General features: G+C 32.5%; 1 protein-coding gene across 9 annotated transcripts in view; it reads right to left on the minus strand.

Moving 5' to 3' along the window:
* DLG1 (discs large MAGUK scaffold protein 1) overlaps positions 1 to 25,137 on the minus strand; it is a 257,311-nt gene that overhangs the window by 20,965 nt on the left and 211,209 nt on the right. For 4 of the 9 annotated variants that reach the window (XM_088024979.1, XM_088024980.1, XM_028100851.2 and 1 more), the window contains 6 exons: positions 22,327 to 22,441; positions 16,953 to 17,129; positions 14,074 to 14,140; positions 9,995 to 10,094; positions 2,998 to 3,039; positions 420 to 470 (listed from right to left, as the gene is read on the minus strand). In XM_088024979.1, the coding sequence (XP_087881105.1) occupies positions 420 to 470; positions 2,998 to 3,039; positions 9,995 to 10,094; positions 14,074 to 14,140; positions 16,953 to 17,129; positions 22,327 to 22,441 (552 nt within the window). Of the gene's footprint in view, positions 1 to 419; positions 471 to 2,997; positions 3,040 to 9,270; positions 9,305 to 9,994; positions 10,095 to 14,073; positions 14,141 to 16,952; positions 17,130 to 22,326; positions 22,442 to 25,137 lie in introns of all 9 variants that reach the window. The other 5 variants (XM_028100854.2, XM_028100858.2, XM_028100859.2 and 2 more) reach the window with 2 other exon arrangements.

The raw sequence follows: 25,137 nt of genomic DNA on the forward strand, positions 1-25,137 counted from the left end.
AGAATTAACATTATGGTAGGAAGGATGAAAAGAAGGTTATAAATAAGGAAGATATGAGAGAAGATAAATAGGGCCTAGAAACTGGACAAGGGAGATGAAAAACAGAAAGATCAAAGATGTTTGCAAAATTTTGAACAAGGGTCACTGAAGGACAGTGACACTATCATGAGCACTAGAAATAAGTTGCTTAGGAAATAAAACAGCATTATAAAACAAAATAAAATGACTAGATTTCAACATACTGTGAACTAAACCATGTTTCATAAAATACATATAGCAAATTTCTGTATATATACTTACAGAAAAAAATATTAACAAAATTCTAATAGAATTATTTTGAGGTAGGAGTTAGACCTATTTTTTAAACTAAGAAGTATATTTTTCTAGAAGATTATAAAACATCAATAGGCTTCACAAACCTTCTTGTTGATTCACTGGCTCATAAGACAAGACATATTCTTCTTGACCACCTATTAGTCAAAATACAGATGAGAAAATCTATTAAGATAACTAATGCTAATTTAATTCTTCATACATAACATATAAATTGCTAGGACTTTCCTCAGAGAATAGCAAAGATGTAGAAAAAGGTACTTTATTTATGGGAAGATTAAGTTAAAAAAGTAGCAAATTATGAAGTCATAAGGATAAGTCTGATAAATGTAAAAGCAGAATATAAATGTGCTATTTAACAACTACCTTTCTGTTATCCTGTGTTTTACATTATCATTAGATCTATTTAAAATCTTCATTTGTGATGTCATGTATGTGATACTACTTTTTATTTAGAAGCTAAGAACTATTAAGTCTCTTAAAGATAAGTACTTTAATGAAAAGTTCTCCATATGTGAGTATTTATGTAATTTACTGCTATTAAGAATATGCTGATGTTTTGGTCCCACCAGATATAATATTTAACAGGATATATATAATTTTTATTTATAACTATAATAAAATTGTAACGTAAAGGTAAAACTGTTGTCACTATTTCACTGATGAAAAAAATTCACTAATTGCTTTAATAATTCATTTATTCAATTAAAAAATAAATTCATTTAATTTAAAAAGCTTTAGATAAGGGTGCTCCCTTCTACTTGCTGGAATGGGATGCTGCACAATTCATTAATTGCTTAAAAAGCCAATTAGATCTTCAAAAAAAAAAAAGCTTTGGATAAAACTAAATCCTTCCCTTCCCACTCCAACTATGAATCACATAGATAGCAAATGAAATAAGATATATTTTGCTTTGATTTGAAAGCACTTTAGAAGTTAAATCCTCTAAGATTAAGTTAAAGGTTTAGAGCTTAAGAATATCGTCAATAAAAAACTCTACAAATTGTATCTTGACTCAGGGAAAGGAACTGAAAGACTTAAAAATTCCAGTTCTTACACACACACACACACACACACACACACACACACACACACACGTACAGAAAACAAACTAGGAAGGACTGTTACTTCAAGTAGTTCAATGAAAACAATCAATGTTGGATAACATATTTGAGGATTTTTCTCCTTGAATATCAAGATTCTATAACAACTTTTTCACTAAATTTGGCACTGGTTTATATCATACATATGCAGCTGTAGATTTTTTAAACTCATATATTGGCTTTAAAAGTGTATTTCATTGCTTTAAAAGTATTCTTTCCTGCTTTGAAAGTGTATTTTACTGTTTTATTGTCATAATATATAAAAAACATACCTAACAAGCTGCTTTTAAAAACACTATATGTAAAACAGGGTTTACATATTAGCAAAAACATGCAACTTGAATATTCCACACCTAACAATTCATGCAAATGGTGAGACAGACAGTATATACTTTCGTTACCTTTTTTTTTTTTTTTTTTTTTAAGTCTAGAAAGTTACTCAACTACTCTATGGTGAGTTCTGATTATATGTTAATAAAACATTAACAAGAAATCACATTCCCACACCAAAAAAAGAAAATCCTTATGTAACTATTATGCAAAAAACAACAACCAATCGAATGAGGGTTAAAAGTATATATTGTCAACATGAAAAATATCAGAGACTGATATTAACAGGATGGACCTTTTGAGCAGCCATACTCATCTGTAATCAAGATTACTTTCATATTAGACAGCAGTAAAAAAAAATTAGAAAAGCAATTTTAATTTTAAGGTACAACTGATAATATTCATGTACTCCCCCCTCCTACCATGTCCAAATCTATTAAAAAACTCCAGATGCTTACAGTTCACTTAACAATATAATAGCAAAAATGTAACATAAGGACACCAAAAAAGAAATCAGTATTATTGTATGAGCAACTGTTGAAAATTTTTCCTTCATCGTTTAGGTTCACCAGAAGCTGGTAGTAAACAATAACTTGATCTAGATCATTACTGGTGACAAAGAATAAAAAAGGAAATAAAGCTAACTATAATTTACCACTACTGAAAAACATTTTATTTAAAAAAATTTTTTAAAAAGATTTTATTTAATCATTTGAGAGAGAGAGAGAGAGAGAGCATGAGCAGGGGGAGAGAGGCAGGGGGAGAGGGAGAAGCAGGCTCCCCGCTGAGCCAGGAGCCTGGGATCATGACCTGAGCCTAAGGCAGATGTTTAACCATCTGAGCCACCCAGGCACCCCTTGAAAAACATTTTAATGCTCATATTAAAAACATATTTACTAAAGAAAATGGCAAAATGCAAGTTTACCCCTCATTTAACTAGATATTTTCTTGTAAAAGACACACACACACACACACACACACATGCACGCACTATGTACACAAATAGCACTGTTTGTAAAGAGGATTTTAGAATTTTATTTATAATTTTGGAACTTTGTTAACTTTTGTACATAGTATGACTTTATTTTTCAATTCAGAATTTTACTTGGCTCTGATTTTAAAATGTTAAGCATCTGATATTCAGTTTTTAGAATACATCACTAAGACAAAAAACTCCCAAAGGATATATATTACTCGTGATTACAAAAGAAAAGTAACTTAAAACACTTACGGTAACTACTTTCACTATCGCTGGCATTAGAAGTTATATGCTCTGAAATTGCAGGACAATGGAAAAAATAAAGAAAACACAGTGTCATGAGTTTAAAAAAGCAAATTATCAAAATAAACACAAGGCGACATTACAAAATGTTGAGATATAAATCACACATAGTCAAAGAATTTTTAAAAAGCATTTTTGATTTTCTTTGAAAATTTTTTTCCCCTAAATATGAATTAGGAAGGAAAGAAATTGTGTAATTAAGGACAATGCTCCATTTCTGTACAACACAGTTTATGAACAAAATCTATGAAAAATAATCAAGTAGAATATGACAAAGAGGGCAAAGTGATCCTAAATTGGTCCAAATGTAGACATAGAACCCAAAAAGAGAAAATGCAGTTGGCACCATTTAATTTATGAAACAGTAATGACCGACAAAAGAGATAAGTTATATTTGAGCAAACAGATGCCCATTTTAATGAAGGGATATCTTAAAAAAATAAATGATCTTGCTTTTAGTTCAGCTTCTTTGTTCCTGAAGAGAAATGAAAATCCAGGTCTCTGAGATCATACAGATAAAACATTTTAGATGTCATAGATGCATATGTTCCAAAAAAAAAGTCAAACGGAAGGGAATTCTAGAAGGTGGGACTGTATTTTAAAATAGACTAGTATTTCTGAGAAGCTCTGTTTTGATAAAATTGACACTGGCTGCTTTGCAAAACAAAAAAGATAAAGCAAATACATCTACTTGCAAATTGCCTGGCCTCTCCTTGAAAGTGACCCCATTTCATAACTTGATTGTTCCGTAAACACCAGGTACTCTTCCCATGTAAATGTAATCTTGAATGTTCTCTTGATAAGTATCTCCAGAGAGTAAATAAAATAAAATAAAATAAATTATAAAAACTAAAAAACAAAACTGTCCACAGGAGAAAGAGAAATCTAAATTTCTTATGTGAGGCAAACGAAAAAAAATTTTAAGGGGTAAGAAAACAGCTTGAGGAGAAATATCTGCTGTACCATACCACCCACAGAGTCTCCTAAAATCAAGATGCACTACTGAAAAGTTCTGAGAATGGTAGAATGTAAGATTTCAAATGAAGATAATAGTTCTTGAACTGCTGTCATGGTGAAAAATAAGTCTGTTATTCTAACCTGCAAAGACAAGATATAATTTTCTTTCTTCCTTTTTTAAAATTGCAGTATAGCTGACATACAGTACAGTGTTGGATTAGTTTCAGGTATAAGGATATAACTTTCTTAATTATGATTATAAATATTTTAAATACAGCAGGGACATTAAAAATTGTGAGACTGAATAACATATGACAAGCACATGCAAAATGAAGTTTTTTAAAATTGTATTTAAAAATTTCTTCCCATGTTACATGTACTTCGAAACAATCATTTTAAATTGTTGCATAATATTCTATTGAACTGATGAATCGTAATTTACCTTACTACTTACTACTCAGACATTTTAGTTTGCTTTAAATTGTTTTCCACCAACATCAATAATTAGGAATGTCTTCATTTATACAACTTTTTAATCTCTTGTCCTATTTCCTTAAAATTCATTCCCCAAAGTAGGAATGACACATAAAAAAAAATTCTTATAAATTTGTATTAGGATTAGTATTGTACTCTACAATCTCTAATACATAAAAGAGAGAAACATTAGTTACTGCAATGGAGTGAGTGAAGGGGGAGAGTAAGGGGGAGTATAGAAGAGACAAAATTAACCATGAGTTGACAATTACAGAAGTTGGGTAAATGAATACTTGCAGGCTTTAATTTACTATTCTTCTACTATTGAATATATTTGGCATGTTATATAGTAAAAAGTTAAAGCTACTACAAATCTCTTTTCTGGCTTTTCTGGGGACTTCTCCTACTCATCTCAAATTCTTTAAGATTACCGATAGCTGTTATGCAATCAAATTCTTTAAGTTCTTTCACGTATCCTTATATGTAACTCTACAATAAAATTTTGCTATTCAAAGCACGGCCCTTGGAATAACATCATCATCACTGTGGGGGAGTATTTATTAGAAAGGTAAAATGCTTTTTTTTCCTAAAGATTTTATTTATTTATTTGAGAGAGAGAGAATGAGAGACAGAGAGCACGAGAGGGAAGACAGTCAGAGGGAGAAGCAGACTCCCTGCTGAGCAGGGAGCCCGAAGCGGGACTCCATCCTGGGACTCCAGGATCATGACCTGAGCCAAAGGCAGTCGCTTAACCAACTGAGCCACCCAGGCGCCCTAAAATGCTTTCTTCTTGATAATTAAAATATATTTTTTAAGAAACTTCATCAAAAAAGGTATTCAAATATCCAGTAAACATATAAAAAGGTGTTCAAGTTTTCCTTGTAATTTTTCCCTGTAATTACTTATCAGCGAAATGCAAAATAAAGCCACAACAGATATCTACCATCCACCAGAATGGCTATAATGAAAAAAACCCAAAAACAGATATGCCAAACACAGAGAAGGTAAGTAGCAACTGGAACTCATATACTACTGAGGGTGGCGAAATTGGTACAACTACTATGGAAAACTATTTGGCAGTGACTACTAAAGCCCCACAGATATATGTATGTATGACCCAGCAGTTCCTTTCCCAGGTATTTTCCCAACAGAAAGACATATATATGTTGACCAAAAGACATGTGCAAGAATGTTCAAAGCAACACTATTCAAAATAGCCCTAAATATATGTTTATTTACAAGTCTTAGATAATATATGCAGTTTCATATTCTTTTTAATTTATATCATGAGCATTTTCCCATGTCATGTTTTAATATGATTTTCAATGGTTATATGATATTACAAAATACAGATAAATCATACTTCATTAACCACTTCCCAAATACAAAGACATTTTAGGATGGTTTCAAAGTTTTTTGACTGTAATTTCTCAATAAAATTAAAATAAACTTCCTGATATATAAACCTTTATCTCTATCTCTGACTACATACTTAGGATAATTCCTTGAAGAGGAATTAGTAGTATATCAAAAGATATACTTTTCCAGATACGCATAATGTTAATATATTAAAACTAGTCATTTCATACAACTCTACCACTGGGTTCTCCTTTAAAAGAAATGTCTGTCAAGATGATGGGTAGATATTATCATTTTGTTTACTGATTACTGGGGACATTAAGTATTTTATATACTCATTTCATTTGTTATTTTTTGAGCATTCTTCTCACATCCTTTGTTCAGTTATCGAATGAAGAATTAGTCTGTTTCTTACTGATCTGTTAGAAGTTCGTAAAGATATTATCCCTTTGACATACATGGTATATTCTTTAAGTTTTAATTCTGATTTTGTTTATGATGTTTGATGACCACAGCCATTTCAAATCTAACCAAGTCTCCCCCTTCTAATCAAACATTTCTTCCTGAGAAGGTATCATATGCCTTTTCTTTGCTCTCCCTAACTACTACCTACACATCACTAATCTTAAGCAATACTACTACTCTTACACTTATTCTTTATACAAATAAAAATAAGTCTGGTTTTGGCATCTAAGAGCTCCACACAACTTTGTTTCTGTAAGTCTTTGAGATGAGAAGAAAGGCTTCCCATTACATATATTTTCCTTATGTGCCTGACAAGAGTTTTTGAGGTGTTCTACAAAATGGAAAGCTGTAAAAATTGAGCTATAGGTACAAACCTCGTCTGAAACTGTGTATCATGATTTCACTTCCGAGCACCTTACAGAGCCCCTCCTGAACTTTTTAGTCTCTGTTAAAGGAATCTTACATTTTCCTTCTCACCTTTTTCAAAGTTGCCTTAAGATATACAAGTTGTACATGTTTCTATTTCTAGCTTTTCACAAGCTATGATGATTTACTTGCATTCTCTCACACTTCCATCATATTCTAGTTAGTTGTTAGTCAAAATTAGGATTGGAAAGGCAAATTCTCTCATTGTTTCCTCTACTCTCAACAGGGCAAATCAATGATTTATTTGATTCTCTTTTGTAGAATCACTGAGTTCATGTCTATGAAAAGTATTCAGGGCATCACACTTTTGTTTCTCTCTTCAATTAAATACCCTATTTTTCATAGGTTATATGAAATTACGTGTAGATGTACATCTTTCTTGATATCCAGTGTTATTCCATTTCTTCATTGGGTTTGTTTCTCTGAAATAATTTATGCCTTTTCTTCTCAGTCCCTTCATGAGTCCTGTTTCAACAAGGCTTGATGAATACCTATGAGTCACACATTTCTTTCTATTAAAATCTCACAAGGTTCTGCTTAGTTTATTTGCTGTATTTGGAACTTTAGACTACAGATTGCTGAGGCTACGAATAAAGTCCCTGACCACCCTTTTCCCAGCATTTTCTGTTGTATAATAACTGGCACCTTGTCAACTGTTAGTCATCTGTTTTATCCAGGTTTAGAATTTTTACTGATATTTTCCTGTCTCCCTCATTTGATTATCAAGTTACCAGGTGAATAAATTATCTTAGTTCCTGTGAGATGAAGCACAAAACCCATCATTCAAGGGATCTTAAGTCTCTGTCCAGAAAATTAAATCCTTTTCTAAAGGACACTGATAATCAGTTACTATTTTTCATTTGTTTCTATTCTCAAATCCCAATTGTCAAAATGAGAGATGGAAATAAGATGTGGCCAAGGTGTAATTATCATCCATCATAACAATATTAATATAGTAAACAAACTGTCCATTTAGTTTCTTTCCAATGAGTTTTCCACAGGTCTCTAATGATTTAGCAGATAATAAAAATCTGTGGGTTTTTTTATGCTGAATCATACCACCTCTAAAACACATCATTCTCAAAATAAATTCTATAGCATTAAGAATCTATGGAAATATTTTCCAGTTTTAAAGATTTTCACTGATTATTTTCCCCAAAGGTAAAAGATTAAAAAAGGGTACCACCAGTAATAGTGAATTTGTGGCCCTTGCTGAATCGTAAAAACGCACAGGCAAAAATAACCAAGTGTGTCTATATAGAAATAATTACATATAAAGCATACTGCCACCAATCTAATACAAACCTTTAATTGTTAAGGTTGAAATAAAAGTACCTATACTTTAGATTAAAATTCCAGTATAAAGTTAGCATAAATCATGGAAAAAATCTTCTATGAAATATAATGTTTATTAATGTAGATCTTAGAAAGTTAAAAGACATTGGTTATATATATATACATATATATATATTTTTTTCTTTTTTTCTTTAACATGCTGGACATGGAGCCCAATGTGGGGCTTGAACTTATGACCCTGAGCTCAAGAACCAAGCTGAGATCAAGAGTTGGATGCTTAATCGACTGAAACACCCAAGTGCCCCGATATTGGTTATATCCTTAATGACCAATGAATTACAAAAAGTAAGTTTTCAATATGCTTAATAATCCAAACAGAAAGAACTATCCAGGAAAAAACTTTTGTCTAAGAGATTACTTCTATGAGTCGCTGTCACCTAAAATAACAGTAATATTCGGTAAACTTTCATATACTATCAATTTGAGAACACCTAAATTTAAAATTTTGTTTGCTAAAAAATGACCTGTTTCATCCATTCACTCTAACATTTACTGAATGACTCCTATATACCAGACTGTACCAAGTTTCATATGAAGATTATGTACTAGTTAGAAAATTAAATAAGAACAAGACAAACCCAAAACCACTGACATCTTGGTTAAAGGAAAAACAAAGGAAAATATTTCTTATAATTCTTTAAATAATTTACAACCTCCTTGAAAAAGAGATCTATAATTTCCATCCCCCTACATCAACTGTTACTTGAATTTGAGGTCCACAATTCTTTTCTATTAAGATTCATTATATTTTAGAGTTTCACATTATAGCAATGCTTTTCTAACACAGAATCAAAGTGATTTTAACTTGTTTTAACAAAAAACCCGGTGGACATAAAACTGCAAGATTATTTTCTACATTCTAACAATGTAGGCAGGTAGTACTATTTTAAAAAGCTTAAAAAAAATCCCTAGCAAAAGTAATTGCCATAAAAACTACAAAAATGAAAACCTAATTATGAGTTTTTCAAATGACATGTGAAAAATGGAGCATTAGAAAAACAAAAGGTATGTATTACAGAAATAAAAATCCCAAGCACATTATTAATATGGAAAGTCTAAAAGCAATCTAAATCATATACCTCCTCATGCCAGAAAGGCGCTACCATGAATCTCAAAATGTATCTGAAAAAGGTAGTTCTGTAGATGGAGGTTAAAAAATAACTTGGGAGTATTTTGATCACTTACTCAGGCCTTTTGATCCCATGTCGTCAGGGATCTCCTGTAGAGAGTAGTTCCCAGAGAGCAAGCAATAAAAAGATAATCAAAGAAAATAGTTGTCAGTAATGCATAAAATTGGTGCTACAATAAGAGACAGTTCCAAGACCATTACAGGTGTACATATTTTAGAGAATTTTTGTAGATTTCTGAAAGTTTGAAATAAGCTAGCAGCTGAATGTAATGTACTAAAGGAATCAAAGTTCTAGCTTAGGGGCTGATTTAGGGTAGAGAAGCAAAATTTGATATTATTTCCTGTTATTTTAAAAGTAAAATTCAGATTGTCTACATGTACTGAAGACATAGGATAAAATGGATGATTCCAGAAGATCTGTATCCAAGACTGTCAATGCTATACCTAGAAATCATTAAGTAGCTTCTCAGGTATCTAAGTTTCCTTTAAAATAGTCTTTGAAAGCATTTTAAGTGTTTCTTCTAAGAACCCTTACATCAAATAATTCTATTTTAAACACATAACTTAAAAATACTGTTAACTTTAAATTAAGAATTCCTAAGGTGCCAGAAAAAGTTAAGATTGGTATGCAAATTAATTTATGTCTGTTAAGTTGCTCCTGGTTAAGACAGTTGGTAACCTGTTGCAGCTCTTGAAACTGTCTCCATGGTAACAACCAACTGCAGGGCAGTAGGTCCCTCTACATTTATTTTCAGTTGACCACTGGATCCACATACTTACGGTCAGCATCACTTGTTTCCTGCTCACTCTGGTCCTTGTTCTTGTAGAAGGGGAATTTTCGGGAAAAGAGGTTCTTTTTACGCTTGTCATTGAATGACTGCTGAAGAAGAGAAGGAGGGGCAAAACAAAGGGATGTCTACTATCTGTGTGTACAAAGGCCCAGCCTAGCAGCTCTGTGGAAGCTGACTCTTGTGACCACAGTGTGCAGTTTGTATATGAATTTTATTAATCACAAAGTGAATTTCTAACTTTGTATTAACTCCTCTAATTCTAACATTTCTCAACTTAAAATATTTAAAAATTTACAGTGTAATTCAGTAATATCTAGAAATAAGGAATAAATGCTACCTGATTAAAAAAAATACCTAGAAATAAGGAGTAAGTGCTACTGGAAGAGTAACTCAAATTAGCTACTACTATAGTACAAACCAGCTAATATCTGTTCTTATCAATCCACATTTTTCTAGAAGATTCCCAGGTATGAAGTGCTCTATAGAAGTTATTTTAAATTGTTATTCTAGGCTATTCAAGTATTTTTTAAGCAGTAGGTAATAATCTTCATTTTCCTCTGACTTGAGCATATTCCCTCCCTACCCTTTTTTGTGGCTCCAATAAGGTAACAAAAAGCCACTATTAAAAAAAAACCAAGGGCACCCGGGTTAAGCGACTGCCTTCGGCTCAGGTCATGATCCCAGGGTCCTGGGATCGAGTCCCACCTTGGGTTCCCTGCTCAGGGGGGAGCCTGCTTCTCCCTCTCCCTCTGCCTGCCGCTCCCCCTGCTTGCGCTCTCTCTCTGACAAATAAGTAAAAAATCTTAAAAAAAAAAAAAAAAAGGAAAACCAAAACAACCGAGAAAGTTGCTAGTGCTGAATATTTAAAAACAATGAACCAATCTTTTTTTTTTTTAAGAGAAAAAAGGTAACTAAATGCTTATGGTATAAATCAGAAAATGAGAAGAAAACTAAGAGGGGTCCATCAAGCACAGAGAATCCAGCAAAAGATTTATCGATGCTATCCCACCAAGAAAGAAGAGTCAAGAGCTCTCCTGGCCAACTTGAATGCCATCCTAACTGGTTTATTTGTCTTTAAGCTCCACTATATTTTCTTTAAGCTCTACTATATTTATCTATTTTTAAAAGTATAAATAAACTAGAACCAGATTTAATTCATTGGCACATCTTGAATAGGGAATAAAAAGTTAGGTGTTTCTAGAAGCCAAAAAGGCAATGAAGATTCTAACAGTTATACAGAACTGCTATGCAGGAGCTGCACAGCTGATCTGATGTCCCTTACTACACAGATGTTGGAAACAGATTTTTTCCCTTTTTCAGTGTCCCATTTGTGCCTTCACAGATTTAAAACTATGCTGTATAAAGAAAGGTGATGTTATTAAAGAGGGATAACTTCTTTTGTAATTTCTGTCACAGACATCCATGTCTTGAAGGAAATGGCCTGACCTACCAATGACACTAGGAATTATTACTTTTTGAAGCAGGAACAATATAAAGGATAAAAAATCTTGTTCTGACTTTTCTTGAGCTTAATCCAATGTCATAAAATGCTATCATTATTTTGAAGTATATCCACACCAGGAAGTATGTTTTGGCATGCTTGTATTTTTAAGCATGTGATGCCAGGCAATTAAGGTGCTGAGGTAGATTAAGTAATTTTTGGTCAAATTCTATTACTTGAAAGGATTTGTTCTGGTGGGAATCTTAACACAAAAACAAGACTAAACTTTTATTTTTACCTTTTCATATCAATAATTCAGGATTAATAAATTCATAGTTCGTTAGTCCAACAGACTGTCTTGATTTCAATCCTAAAATTTGAAGGCTCTGATAACGCTAAGCAGAAGTTAAAAATTAAGTTGATGAGAAAAATACTGTCAAGAAATTTGAACTTGTAACTGTCAAGTAGCATTATTTAAATAAAAATCTTTGCTTGGATACAAATTTTAGAGAAGAGAAATGAAGAAAACAAGTTTCAATAGAGAAAAATTTATGATAACCTAATTTAGGGAAGGACTAAATCTTCTTGTTCATGAAATCGTCAATGAATTTAGTAATAATTTTTCTGGTATATAATAAAACTGTTATGTTTTTAATAAAAGGTATTTATCCCTCCTACTGCATATATAGTGGTCAGAGTCAGTTTCACAGCAAACAACCAAAAGAAACATGAAGTTTAAAATGTTTTGATTTTTGATATCTTTGCAATTAGCCAAAATGAGATATCATAAAGATATCATAATATAGGACAGAAAGAAATGCCTGTTAGTTAAGAAAATAATTAATTGTATTATATTTAATGTCCTCCAGATGAAGAATTTATTAAAAGTGAAAATAGCACAAAGCAAAGAAGATAAATATGTGTAGGGAAGCCACAAAACTGAAGAAATATACTACCTTTGGATTGTCTACATTTTCAATACAAAATACTCTTATTTAGTTACTTGTTATTAATGCTATATTGCAAGAGAGATAGTGTAATAAATATAAGAACTGATAAAAAAATCACAAAATCATGATACATATATAAAGTATAAAATTTCTATATGCGGTATGTCAAAATAGCTAAATGAATGTTAAAAATGTTAATGAGAAACTGAAATGTTATAAGTCTGCAGTGGAAATGAGTCCATAAACCACCATGTAAGGAAAGGAAAAGAGGAACTCAGAATGGGAGATGGTAGTACAGAAAGAAATGCAGTTCTGCATCAATGGCAAGCGTATTTTTACCCCACTCAGTATCATGCATTCTTCTGGTGCTGTGTTAGGACACAGTGACTGTGTATAAGGTTGGTTACAGTCAACAAACAAGACTAAGATTTAAATATGTCGTTAATTCAGTTAACTTCTTACAGTATGAAAGAAAAGTTATAACATGCAACCTCATTTTCAATACACTGACAGTGTATTTTATGTCTTTTTCTAGGTTATTTTTAAGGACATGTATAAAACAAGCACAAAAAGCATTGTATAGATTTCAAATCCTGTTACTTGGGATTTTTTCCCTCCCCCAAATTTCTATTTTAAATATTGCTTCAGGTCACACTATGGAATTTTTTTATTCTCTGAAAGCTGAAATTTTAAAGGAAATTATCATTTCTAAAATAATTGAATACATTATACAATTTACTTAGATTTAATTTCTTTGATCAAGGATACTGCTTATCTTAAATTTTAAGCCTTTAAGTTTGAGTGCTTAGTGCTATCAGAGAAGTACAGATGATAGGATTAATTAATTTGCTGAGTTAACTTTCTACATTCATTTGAAATATGATCAAAAGATGTATAACTTTTGCTTTAGATTAAAAAAAACAAACATAAGATATTCCTATGAATAGTATTTCAAGGCAACATATGTGTTCAGTTTATTTCTTCAGGCTATTACTATAATATCCCATTGTATTAATTATACACATAGCACAGGACAAAGCCTGCAGTATCTCTTTCATCTACTGGCATCCATTAGATTCAAGCAGAACTTAAAATGAAAACAAAAACATGTTTAAAATTATATATGAAAGAATTTAGAAGTATTTCTTGACCATCTTTATATAAACTCATCCTCTACTGTCCCTTTCTTTATTCCCTCAAAATAAAAATTCATATTGATTCAAATATTTAAAGCATGGATTCTCTTAATAAATTATATTAGGCATGAAGGAGGGAAATAAAAACTCACATTATGACCTAGTTAATAATATTCTGGGCATATTTTCTGAGAGGATGCATTATTAAATTAGCTATCATGATTAGTATGTTTCTAACTGGACATCTGAAGGAAGGCTGAATTTATTTCACTTGTAAAAATAATCTCACCAAAGTATGTTGTTAAGAATATATCAAATGACAGTTTTGATCATCTGGAAAGGTTTATAAAATGAATGCTTTAATTTAATAAATTACTTACTTCAGCATCTACTATTACAAAGCATCATGGCAATAGCTGTTGATAGTTAACTCTTATGGCAAAATCCTTCTAATTTTAATAGTGTAGTTCCAGCAAGAATTATGAAAAAGTCCATTATTCTCAACCATTAATATCTAGAAAAAGATATTTCATATACTCACCCCTTTATCTCTTGTTTTAGAATTAAATTTCACTGTTTTTAACCGGGCTCGTTCTTTCTTCTCAACTCTGTCAAAGTATAGAATGCTATTTTTAAAGTACACCAAAATATCTAAGGGTCTAATTAGAAATCATCAGAACTGATACTTTAGTATGGGGCATTTTTATATTCTAAAACCTTCAGTAACTGTCTAGGTTTGTATCCCAAAATTATAATTTCTGAAAATGAAATACAGGTCTCATTACAAAACAAAAACCACTTGTGAAGTATCAAAATACAGTACATGTGTACTTATAGATGCACTCACATTCCATAATTATACTGAAATTATTATGAGGAACCACTTCTGAGTTTAGCAATTTTCTGGATTTTGTTTCTTTTGTTACTGTTGTCTCCATATTAGCTTAGCATGGGGCATACATATATGCTAAAAATCAAGCATAAGAGAGAGAAAGCAAATAGGGCAAAATGTTAACAATTGGTGAAAGTAGGTGAAGGATATGTGGGTGTTCCTTGTACTATTCTTCTTTTTGTACTTAATTTTCTGTAGCTCTGAAATTTTTATTAAAAAATGGGAAATACAAAAATCGAATTTAACTCCAGTGACAGATTTGTGTAAATACATGAAATAACCAATTATAGTATACAAAAAGAGTTTTAAAGAGCTTTAAAATATCTGTGGAAGGATATACAAGACCTGGTAACCTTAGTTATCCCTCTAAAAATGAAAAGGGTGCCAGGAGTACAAGGTTAAGAGGAAGCCTGTATAGCTTTTAGATCTTCTGATTTTTGAACCATGTTAAAGTGTTAACTATTCAAAATAAGTAAGCCAACAAAACTACATCAAAACAAATGTTTCATGTAGATTGTAATACCAATATGAACCTTGTAAAATTTCATGTCAATTAAGCTTTTTATCCTTAATTTCAACATAGCAATTATGTTAGTATATAGCAGAAAAACTTACCAAAATAGTCTATGAATAAATGCATTTTCTTCATTATCTAGCGATATAGTTTTACTGTGGGTACAGAAGAACCTTAGCTTTCATGGACTTAAAACTTGTTTTTACTATTCTAGAACAATCCATGACATGATTAGAGAGTCCGCATGATTAACTAATTTGTAATTTTGCCTAGGCACTTACTGAGGGCACAGCAAAACTAACATTTAGTGAGTAAACGTTTACAACTCAAAAATGGCTTTGTTTCTCATCGTTACCTTGTTCACTAAGTAGCTGAGTGATTTAAATTGTTTATTTGTAAATACTGTTCCTGAATAAAAATTGAGAACTATAGTAACCACAATTCCTTGTGCTATTATTAGAAGTAAAGAGGTCTAAGAGACAGTTCTATTTAAGAAAATACAAGTTTTGAATACATTCAAGAATGAAATGGCATAATTAGTTGTGGTTTCATATGTATCTTATGGAAGAAAGACTATATTCCATAATTTTATTTATGAATTTGGAAATTTAGAGAGGTCTTAAAAGTCTCTTGCAGTACTTCTGACTTAAAAACCAACTTCACGGAATTTTTATACAAAATGAAAAGAATCTTGTGCTCGCTTCGGCAGCATATATACAAAATGAAAAGAATCTTTTTCCACCAAAGTCAGTGTATTTCTCATCTGTTGCCGGCACACATAAAGCCTATGCACGATAGGAGGTGCCAAAGGATAAAACAATTTTTAGGAACTCTGACTCTGATATTTAAGATGTGAGGTTTCTACTGACTCAATGAGGCACAGAGACAGAGGAAGCATTTCTGAATTTAAAGTAGACTAAGTTCTATTCCAGGAAAAAAGTTATGCTGAGGGCTGCATTGCTAAAAGAGGAGTTGCTACCAAATATACGATCTAGCCAAATAGTTGGAACTTGTTAAATACATGGATCTAGCCAAGAACAGTCACAAATCCCAAAGCCATAACTAAAAATCTTGGTAATACCTTAATATTCCTACTCTTCAACTTCTATAAACAGTAATAATAATATATATAGGTAGAGGTCTATAAATAGGTATATGAATGGGCATACTTATCAATTATAGACTCTTAAAAATAAATATTACATCATAAGCTTGACCTGAAGTGAATTAACCAGCTAGAATAAACATTAATGTCTCATTAACAATTTTTGCTGGCTATCTTAAAACTTAAAAAGACTTTCAGGCAATGATTTGCACGAATCAGACCTCACAAATTAAGTTATTTGGGGGAGAATTATGAACTGACATTTTAATAGCTTTCCCACAAAAGCAGGGACATTCAGCAGTATTTCATAGACCTAGAGAGGGTTCTTTACGCTGGGATCATCCTGTTCAAAGACTATCTCCACTTAACCACTTTTGCCAGTAGATAGTAAGTATGCCTCACTATCATAAACGGTTAAAAGCAAAGAGGAAAGACCAGTGAATGCACCAATACTTCTAAATTAAGCAAGAAAAGAGATGTGAAGCAAATACCAGATACTTCTAAAATTTTTGATTTACACTTCCAATTTTTAAGTCTAAAGGAGGCAATTCAATCAAAAATCCTGAAAGTACTTAGTAGGTTTCATTGCCACCTACATGGATAAAGCACAGAGGCTTTTAGATCTTTTTCCCTCCAATGGTACAGATACATAGCAAAGTTATTTAAATATATTTATTTTGTTCTGAGCAACTAAGTAGGAGCTTTAGAGAGATTTCTCTTTGGGGGCATCATATTCTTTAATTATGTCACTGGTTATAATATAAGGTGAACAAAATTAAATGATTGTGAAACGTAATGAGGAAAACTAAGCATAAAATCACCCTCAGTAAAATAATTTAAAAAATCAACAATTATTTGTCTATGTTGCCCTACTTTCAAGTGGTAAGACTGTAATGGACTTATACTTACCTGCGTTTACTGGGAATTACCCCAACTTCGTCACTCTCCCCATCTGGTGTAACCTGCCTGGCTTGCCACCATTCATCATCAGAAGCATTAATAACATGGAGGATATCTCCAAATTTGAAGTTCAATCCCTGACTGGGAAGGCCACTGTCTTTAGTCTTGTCATAATCAAAAAGGGCTCTAGATTAAGAAGAAAAAAGTGTATGTTTATTTGGTGTTTTTGTTGTTTGTTTTAAAGATTTATTTATATCTTAGAGCGATAGAGACAGTGTGTGAGAATCTTCAAGCAGACTCCCTGCTGAGTGAGAAGCCCAACAAGGGGCTCCATCTCACAACCTTTGAGATCATGACCTGAGCTGAAACCAAAAGTTGGATGCTCAACTGACTGAGCCACCCAGGTGCCCCCCACCATATTTGTTATATTATCAATATTAAGTTAACATAGGATTCTGAAAGTGTATATAATCCAGATAAATAAACAACATACCACAGTAGGCAAAGTAATGCCAAGCTCAAGAATTTGCACTATATACAGAAAGACAAAGAGACAAAAAAGAAATAGCAAAATTAACTTACAGCAAATTTTTAAAATTAGGTATACTACACCTTATTTCTCTCAGTACTGAATGAGAAACTTTAAAAAATGCTTTTAATATAATCCAGTGGGAAGCCATACTGAATTCTAAAATGAAGACAAACCTAGAGAGTTGCTCTAAATTAATAAACAAAGAGTAAATATTAAGAGGCATCTTCTCTTTATTTTGGCTATACAAACTGGGTAAAACAAACTCCCTGACAGATTTGAGTCATTAGTTGTGGACTATAAGAATGGATTAACAGAGTGATTATTTTGTCAGTTAATTATTCCTTCCATTTGTTCACAAAGCTAGAGTCAATAGAATTTTCAGAGTCAGTAACAATGATGAAAACTAAGTACAGATGACTTTAACTGCTGCCAAATATTTTGGAAAAAATACTGTATTAATATAATAATTGCAAAATGTTAATCTTTTAAAATTTGATAAAAAGAAAAATTGTGTTCTATTACTTAATGTACAATATTTAAATTCTTATCCAAAGTAGTTCTCTTAAGGAAAGAATCCTAGCAATTACGTTTATAATATAATTTATGCATTTTTTGGTTCTAATTTGGCAACTGGAAATTAGGATACAAATCATACTCCTTTTTATGTTACCCTGTTTTTTTAAAAGATTTTATTTATTTATTTGAGAGAGATCAAGAGTGAGAGAGCACAAGCGGGGTGGGGGCAGCACAGGGAGAGGGAGAAGAAGGCTCCCCACCAAGCAGAGAGTCTGACGCGGGGCTCGATCCCAGGATTCCGGGATTATGACCTGAGCTGAAGGCAGATGCCTAACCAACTGAGCCAGCCACGTGCCCCGAGTGTTAACCAACTTTTTAAACCTATCTTTTCTTAAAGTTTTTATTTAAGTTCCAGTTAGTTAATATACAGTGTAATATTAGTTTCAGATGTACAATATGGTGATTCAACACTTCCATACAACACCCATACTCAACACAAGTACACTCCTTAATCCCCATCACCTACTTAATCCATCCTCCCACCCACCTCCCCTCTGGTAATCATCAGTTTGTTCTCTGTGGTTCAGAGTCTGTTTCTTGGTTTGCCTTTCTCCGTCTTCCCCACCCCCATGTTCATTTGTTTTATTTCTTGAATTCCATATATGAGTGAAATCGTATGGCATTTGTCTTTCTCTGACTTACGAATTTCACTTAGCATAATATTCTCTAGCTCCATCCATGTTGTTGCAAAAGGCAAGGAAATCATTCGTTTTTTTTTTGGATGAGTAATATCCCATTACACACACACACACACACCATAACTTCATTTTCTATTCATCAGTTGATAGACACTTGGGCTGTTTCCCTAATTTGTCTACTGTAGATAATGCTGCTATAAACATGGAGGGGGGGGCATGTATCCCTTTGAATTAGTATTTTTGTATTCTTTGGGTAAATACCTAGTAGTGCTATTGCTGGATCTTAGGGTAGGCCTATTCATTGCTGCAGATTAGAGGAAGCTTAAATGGGGTGTCTGAAGAGAGGGATGTTGAAATAATTTACTCCGCAAGACTCTAGAAATGCTCAGAAGTAGAAGTGTACAGAATCCAGCTAGGCAGAGGTAAGTTACAGCAGTGAAAACAGAAGAACTGGTAGAAACACTTCATATAGCACTTAGACCCTCCAGATTCCTTCTCTTGTTCCCAAACCCATAGAAGACAAGAGGTTTAGTTTCTAAAGAAATTGAATCTGAGAAGCTCTGTACTTTGGAACTTGGTGGGGAGGCTAAAAACAGATTTTTTTTTTTAAGATTTATTTGAAATAGAAAACGAGTGGTGGGGAGGGGCAGAGGGAGAGAGAGAGAGACAAAGAGAAGCAGACTTCCTGATGAGTAGGAAGCCTGATTCGGGGCTCAATCCCAGGACTTGGAGATCATGACTTGAGCCGAAAGCAGAGGCTTAACGAACTGAGCCACCCAGGCGCCCCTAAAAACAGACAGATTAAAAAGGAATCTGCACACTGAAAACTGAAATTCTAGCAACTTGGGGTTTAATACTGCAGGCAAGGGATTAAGGATTCTTTTCTAGAGATATTTAATGACCCCAAAGAAAAGAATGACCTGGGGTGGGCGATGGCAATGAACAAAGATAATTATTTTCTAGTTAAATCCACTAGCTTCATTCTCTATTCATAAGGATCACTAAATATTTAAAGATCCCCTCATATACAAAATACAAGAAAACAAGTAAACTAGGAAAAAGAAATACAGAGAAAGCAGAGAATTTGAGAAGAAGAAAATATTAGAGCAACATGAGAAGATATTATGTCTATGAGATAAAAAGAGGATGACAAAACAAGGATCTAGTAAATAAGAAGGGGCTTTCAGAAAATAAAATAGGGTAATACACCCTCTTCCACACCCCAAATTCTCAATGAAGGAGAAGGCAAAATAAAGTCATTTTCAGACATGCTAAGATTCAAAAAGTATCCCCCACACAACCTTTCCTCAAGAATTTATTGAAGAATGTGCTTGTTGAGAAAGAAAAGGTGCCATCTCAAAACCAGACTCTGACACAGCAGAGAGCTAAAAGGCAGTGGCAAAGGCAAGTCCCATGTGAGAACTATACAGCAAGTCTATAGAGCAACTAGTCCAACTGAAGCAGAAAGATGGAAAAAACTGAGGTGCCTCGGTGGCTCAGCTGGTTCAGCATCCCACTTTTAATTTCAGCTCAGGTCATGATCTCAGGGTCATGAGATCAAGCCCCATGTCAGGCTCCACACGGGGCAAGGAGCCTGTTTAAGATTCTCTCTATCCCTCTGCCTCTCCCTGCACCCTGGCTCACACACACATCTCCTTTCCCTCTCTCTCTCTCTCTCAAAAAAAAGAAAAAAAAATGGAAAAAATCTGAAGTGATAAGATGGTATGTGCAACCACGTTTCATCATGTGAAAAACTCAATAGAGTTATGTAAGATAAAGATATTTAATAATAGGTACATGGACAATTAAGCAAATAAAAATGACACAATTATTATGCTCAAGAAAAATGAAGGGTTGCAAAAGAAAGGAAGCATGGTCATAATATACTACTTGAGTAATGACAGATAACTACATAGTCACATAACTCTAAATGCTATTAATTTTATTAACAGTGATGGCACTATATTTGAGTGACAGAGGAAGAGGCAGAATGATTTGATATGAAAGAGAAAGTTGTTATCTACTATGACAATAAATCCATAATGTCCAAAGTTGGTAAACTAGAGAACAGCAGTATATGCATATTATCTAGAAATGTGGAGGGAAAGGCAAGGGAGTTTGCTAAGAAAATGGAGATGATTATTTTTAGAGAATGAAACTGGGGATTGCTGGGAGGTGACAGTTATTTTCCATTAAGTTTTTTGATAATATATAACTTGTAAAAATATTTACTTCTTCAAAAAATAAAAAGGAAAGATGATTCATTAAATGTACCTAAAACAAGTATAACCTAATGTTTTGATCTTTATGCTTTTGTAAGTTTTTAATGATCACTTATTAAAGGCGACACCTAATTATACTAAAATTAGAAAAACAAGAAGAAAATGAAAAAAGGAGAGTATACACAGAAATGTTATTCCTTTTTCTGTGGATATCAATATCACATAAAATACTTTAAGGACTCTGGAACAGAAGAATTTAATAAATATTGCAAGAATTAGTGGAAGGAAAGAAAAATCTGATACACTAAGGATTCCCAGATCATTGGTAAGGCAGAAGGAACGAAAGGGGTAGGAAAAGAACAAGTGAAGAAAGTGAGAAAAATTTCCTTTTATTATGTATCACAGAATAAAATTATTTGAGAGACTAAGTCATATCATATGTAAACAAGTACAGAGTACACGCTTGTTTGTATAAATGTTTTTATACACATATGCAAACATGTACGGGATACTTGCTGACTTTACTTAACATATATCATCTCTCATCAGAACAATAAATAAAACATACTAGGAAATGTTCTCCCATAGTATCAGAAGGAATGAAAAATAATGAAGAATGGTAGAGATTACCTGTAGTCATCTATGAAAGTTAAAATGATAGTATAATAAAGTGCTGAGTAAAAGCTCTGCTAAAAAAATGTATACAGAATACAAATAGGTCATCTGTATTAAGTCCTATTAGCCAGTAAAATAAAAAAGAACAGTTTATATACTAATGGTATCTATTTACTATTATTAGATTTATTCTATCACATTAATCAATTATAGAAGAATAACAAGCTTGGCTTCTCCCAAGTATTCAAAAAATACATGTAGAAATTTCCTGAATCTGTGTACTTTACTGAGGCTATTCATATTTTAAGCTATTATTTACACACGCTCTCTTTGCTATTACGGAAATTGCTGTAAAAATTAAATGTTACTCAGAGAACATTTTATTATGAAGAATATTAAGTTAAAGTAAGTGTTGGATGTTGTGACATACCAAGCTACAGTATAGTCAGTCACTCATTATTATTCAAAGAGGTTGTATAACTTTCATTAATACAATTATAATAACATTCCAACTCTTGAAAGACACACTCAGGAAATCAATCATAAAATAATGTTTCCTTGGTATGCAATATATTTTTTTCTTTTTTTATAATATTTTATTTTTAAATAATCTCTACACCCAATATGGGGCTCAAACTCACAACCCCGAGATCAAGAGTTGCATGCTCCACCGACTGAGCCAGTCAGGAGCCCCTGCAATGTATTTTTCTGGAGTAAAACTAACTCAGTCATAGTAAAAAATGTGAAGGACTTTGCATGCATAAATAAGGACTGTCATAATTAGAAGTAAAAAAATTTACCTGACATAGAGGGATCGCTTCTGGCTAGTTCGAAGAGAACCTGATCCTGAACTAATGCTACTATTCATCATCTGCTCCCGTAAGTCATGTATTTTGGCTTCAAAACGACTGTATTCTGATGGGAAAAAAAATAAAATTTATACTTTACATTCTAAAAAATAAGTTACTTGAAAATAAAGTATTAAATGTGTTAGCTGTCTTTTTTTGATTAAATGTGGTTAGAACCTTAATAGAGTAACCTATATAAGATTTTGGCCAAAATGCAAACTTCAAAAAAAAAAATTAACAATTTTCTAAATGTACCATAAGTTAGAATTGGCTGAATGAGAACTTTTTCATATGCTATTTTAAAGTTCGTATCACATTTAATCAATTAAAAGACAACTTTCATGCATCGAATACCAGTATCAATCTCATATTACTATCTAATTTAACTGTAAATTTTAAAAACGAAAACTCGTAATTTATTCTGATTTTTATACTTAAAAAGAACAATCCTATAATGATTTGTAATAGATGCTGTTTACTGCCTTTAATACAGCAAAAATATGCCTTAAAAATTAATAAATTAAATTTACTTCAATTCATTTTGTAATTTATAAATTTTCAAAATGCCAAAATAAGACACAAAGCAATTTGAGTAAACATTTTAAGAATGTTTTTATATAAAAACAGGTATGATTTTGAAGATGAACTATTTTAGACTATATCATAAAAACTACCAAATCTATTAAAACCTTAGGCACTTTTTCAAATATATTGCAATTATACACTTACACACTTTTATACCTTCTTCTCTATTTATAATAAATTATTTTACAGAAATTAGGTTAGTGCTCATCAGATTTTCTTATAAAACCAGGCTTTTATCAAGAGCAAATCCCTTGCTTGGGAGTTTGTATAATTTAAGAAGACAGAGTAAGAGTAAGCATGATTATTGTGGAGTTATTCTTCCTTTCACCATAGTTATCAAGTTTGTTTTATGGGTACTAAGATTAACTGAAGTAACAATTTATCAAAAAACTCAAATCATTTAAAAGCTCTCATATTAATATGTAATAAAATGTTATTTTATTGTCCTTTAAAAATATAATAGGAAATTTAAAATATAAACGTTAGTAGACAGTATAATGTATCCATTACAATTCAACAATTAACAACTCATGGCAAACCTTATTTGCGTAGACACAGCTAAGATACAGGCAGACTGATGGATGGAGATATAAATAAAAATATAAAGTGAACTGTGAGTTTATACTGGTTCTTCTTTTTTAAGTTTTATTTAAGTAATTTCTACATTCAACATGGGGCTTGAACTCACGACCCCTGGATCAAGAGTGGTATGCTTCTCTGACAGAGCCAGTCAGACGCCCCTAAACTGGTTCTTCTAATTAAAAATTAAGACCGTTAGATTTTTAATTAATCTATTCGATCATATCTGTATGTGCTTTCTTGCATAAGAGGAATTTTAGTTCTTAAGACACTGGGAATAACAGAGTTCTGCATGGTGACTTAAAATTTTATCCACTATTACATTCACAACAGCTTTAAAATAACACCAACAACTAAGACCATGACATCATTACTGAAAACAGCTAATTACTTTCCCTACTTCTTTTTATCTTACTTAGAGCATGGTCTAATAGAGAGAGAGAGAGATATACAGTTTAATGGCTGTTTTATTTATTTATTTATTTATTTATTTATTTTTAAAGATTTTATTTATTTATTTGAGAGAGAGAATGGGAGATAGAGAGCACGAGGGGGAAGAGGGTCAGAGGGAGCAGCAGACTCCCTGCTGAGCAGGGAGCCTGATGTGGGACTCGATCCTGGGACTCCAGGATCATGACCTGAGCCAAAGGCAGTCGCTTTAACCAACTGAGCCACCCAGGCGCCCCTTAATGGCTGTTTTAAAGTGACTCTGCGTAGTTCCTCCCTAGGTGTTACTGTTGCCAACTGGATATACATTTAGGTTCATTTGTTCTTACTTAGTTTCAACTTCAATTTTTAGGGGATGCTTTTTAAATTTTTCATTGTTTTTAATAGGTAGGTAAAATAGTTCCAAGGTTGTATCTGTAAAACAAGGATATTAAAGATAAAGTTTAACTTCTAGCCCTCTCTCCTACCCTACTCTGTCCCGGTCACTATATATAAATATTTTAAGAAAGGATTATTATAAACATTTAAAGAAAGGCTTTTTTAATATTTATTATAAACATTTAAAGAAAGTTTTTTTCTTCCAGGGGCACCTGGGTGGCTCAGTTGGTTGGGCATCCAACACTTGATTTTGGCTCGGGTCATGATCTCACAACGCTGAGTGTGGAGCCTGCTTAAGATTCTCTCGCTCCCTCTCCCTATGGCCCTCCACCCACCTCCGCTTCCCTCTTCTGAAAAAAAAATAAAAAAATAAAAAATAAAAAAAATAAAGGTTTATTCTTCCATTTTTTTTTTAAAGATTTTATTTATTTGACAGAGAGAGAGCAGGAACACAAGCAGGGGGCGTGGGAGAGGGAGAAGCAGGCTTCCCGCTGAGCAGGGAGCCCGATGCGGGGCTTGATCCCAGGACCCTGGGATCATGACCTGAGCCGAAGGCAGATGCTTAACAACTGAGCCACCCAGGCACCCCTATTCTTCCATTTTTAATAATACAAGCAGATACACATGTATATGTAAATATATTTAGACATACTTATTCTGTTATTTTAATATATATGTAATATATAATTATGTATATATTACATATTCACACAAACATACATATATATACATATATATATATAGACACACACACATTGCTCCTTTCTAAACACT

The sequence above is a fragment of the Eumetopias jubatus genome, unplaced genomic scaffold (genome assembly GCF_037043125.1).
Source record: "Eumetopias jubatus isolate StellerSeaLion01/CBP00866 unplaced genomic scaffold, mEumJub1_p1.0 scaffold_1, whole genome shotgun sequence".
Lineage (NCBI taxonomy): Eukaryota > Metazoa > Chordata > Mammalia > Carnivora > Otariidae > Eumetopias > Eumetopias jubatus.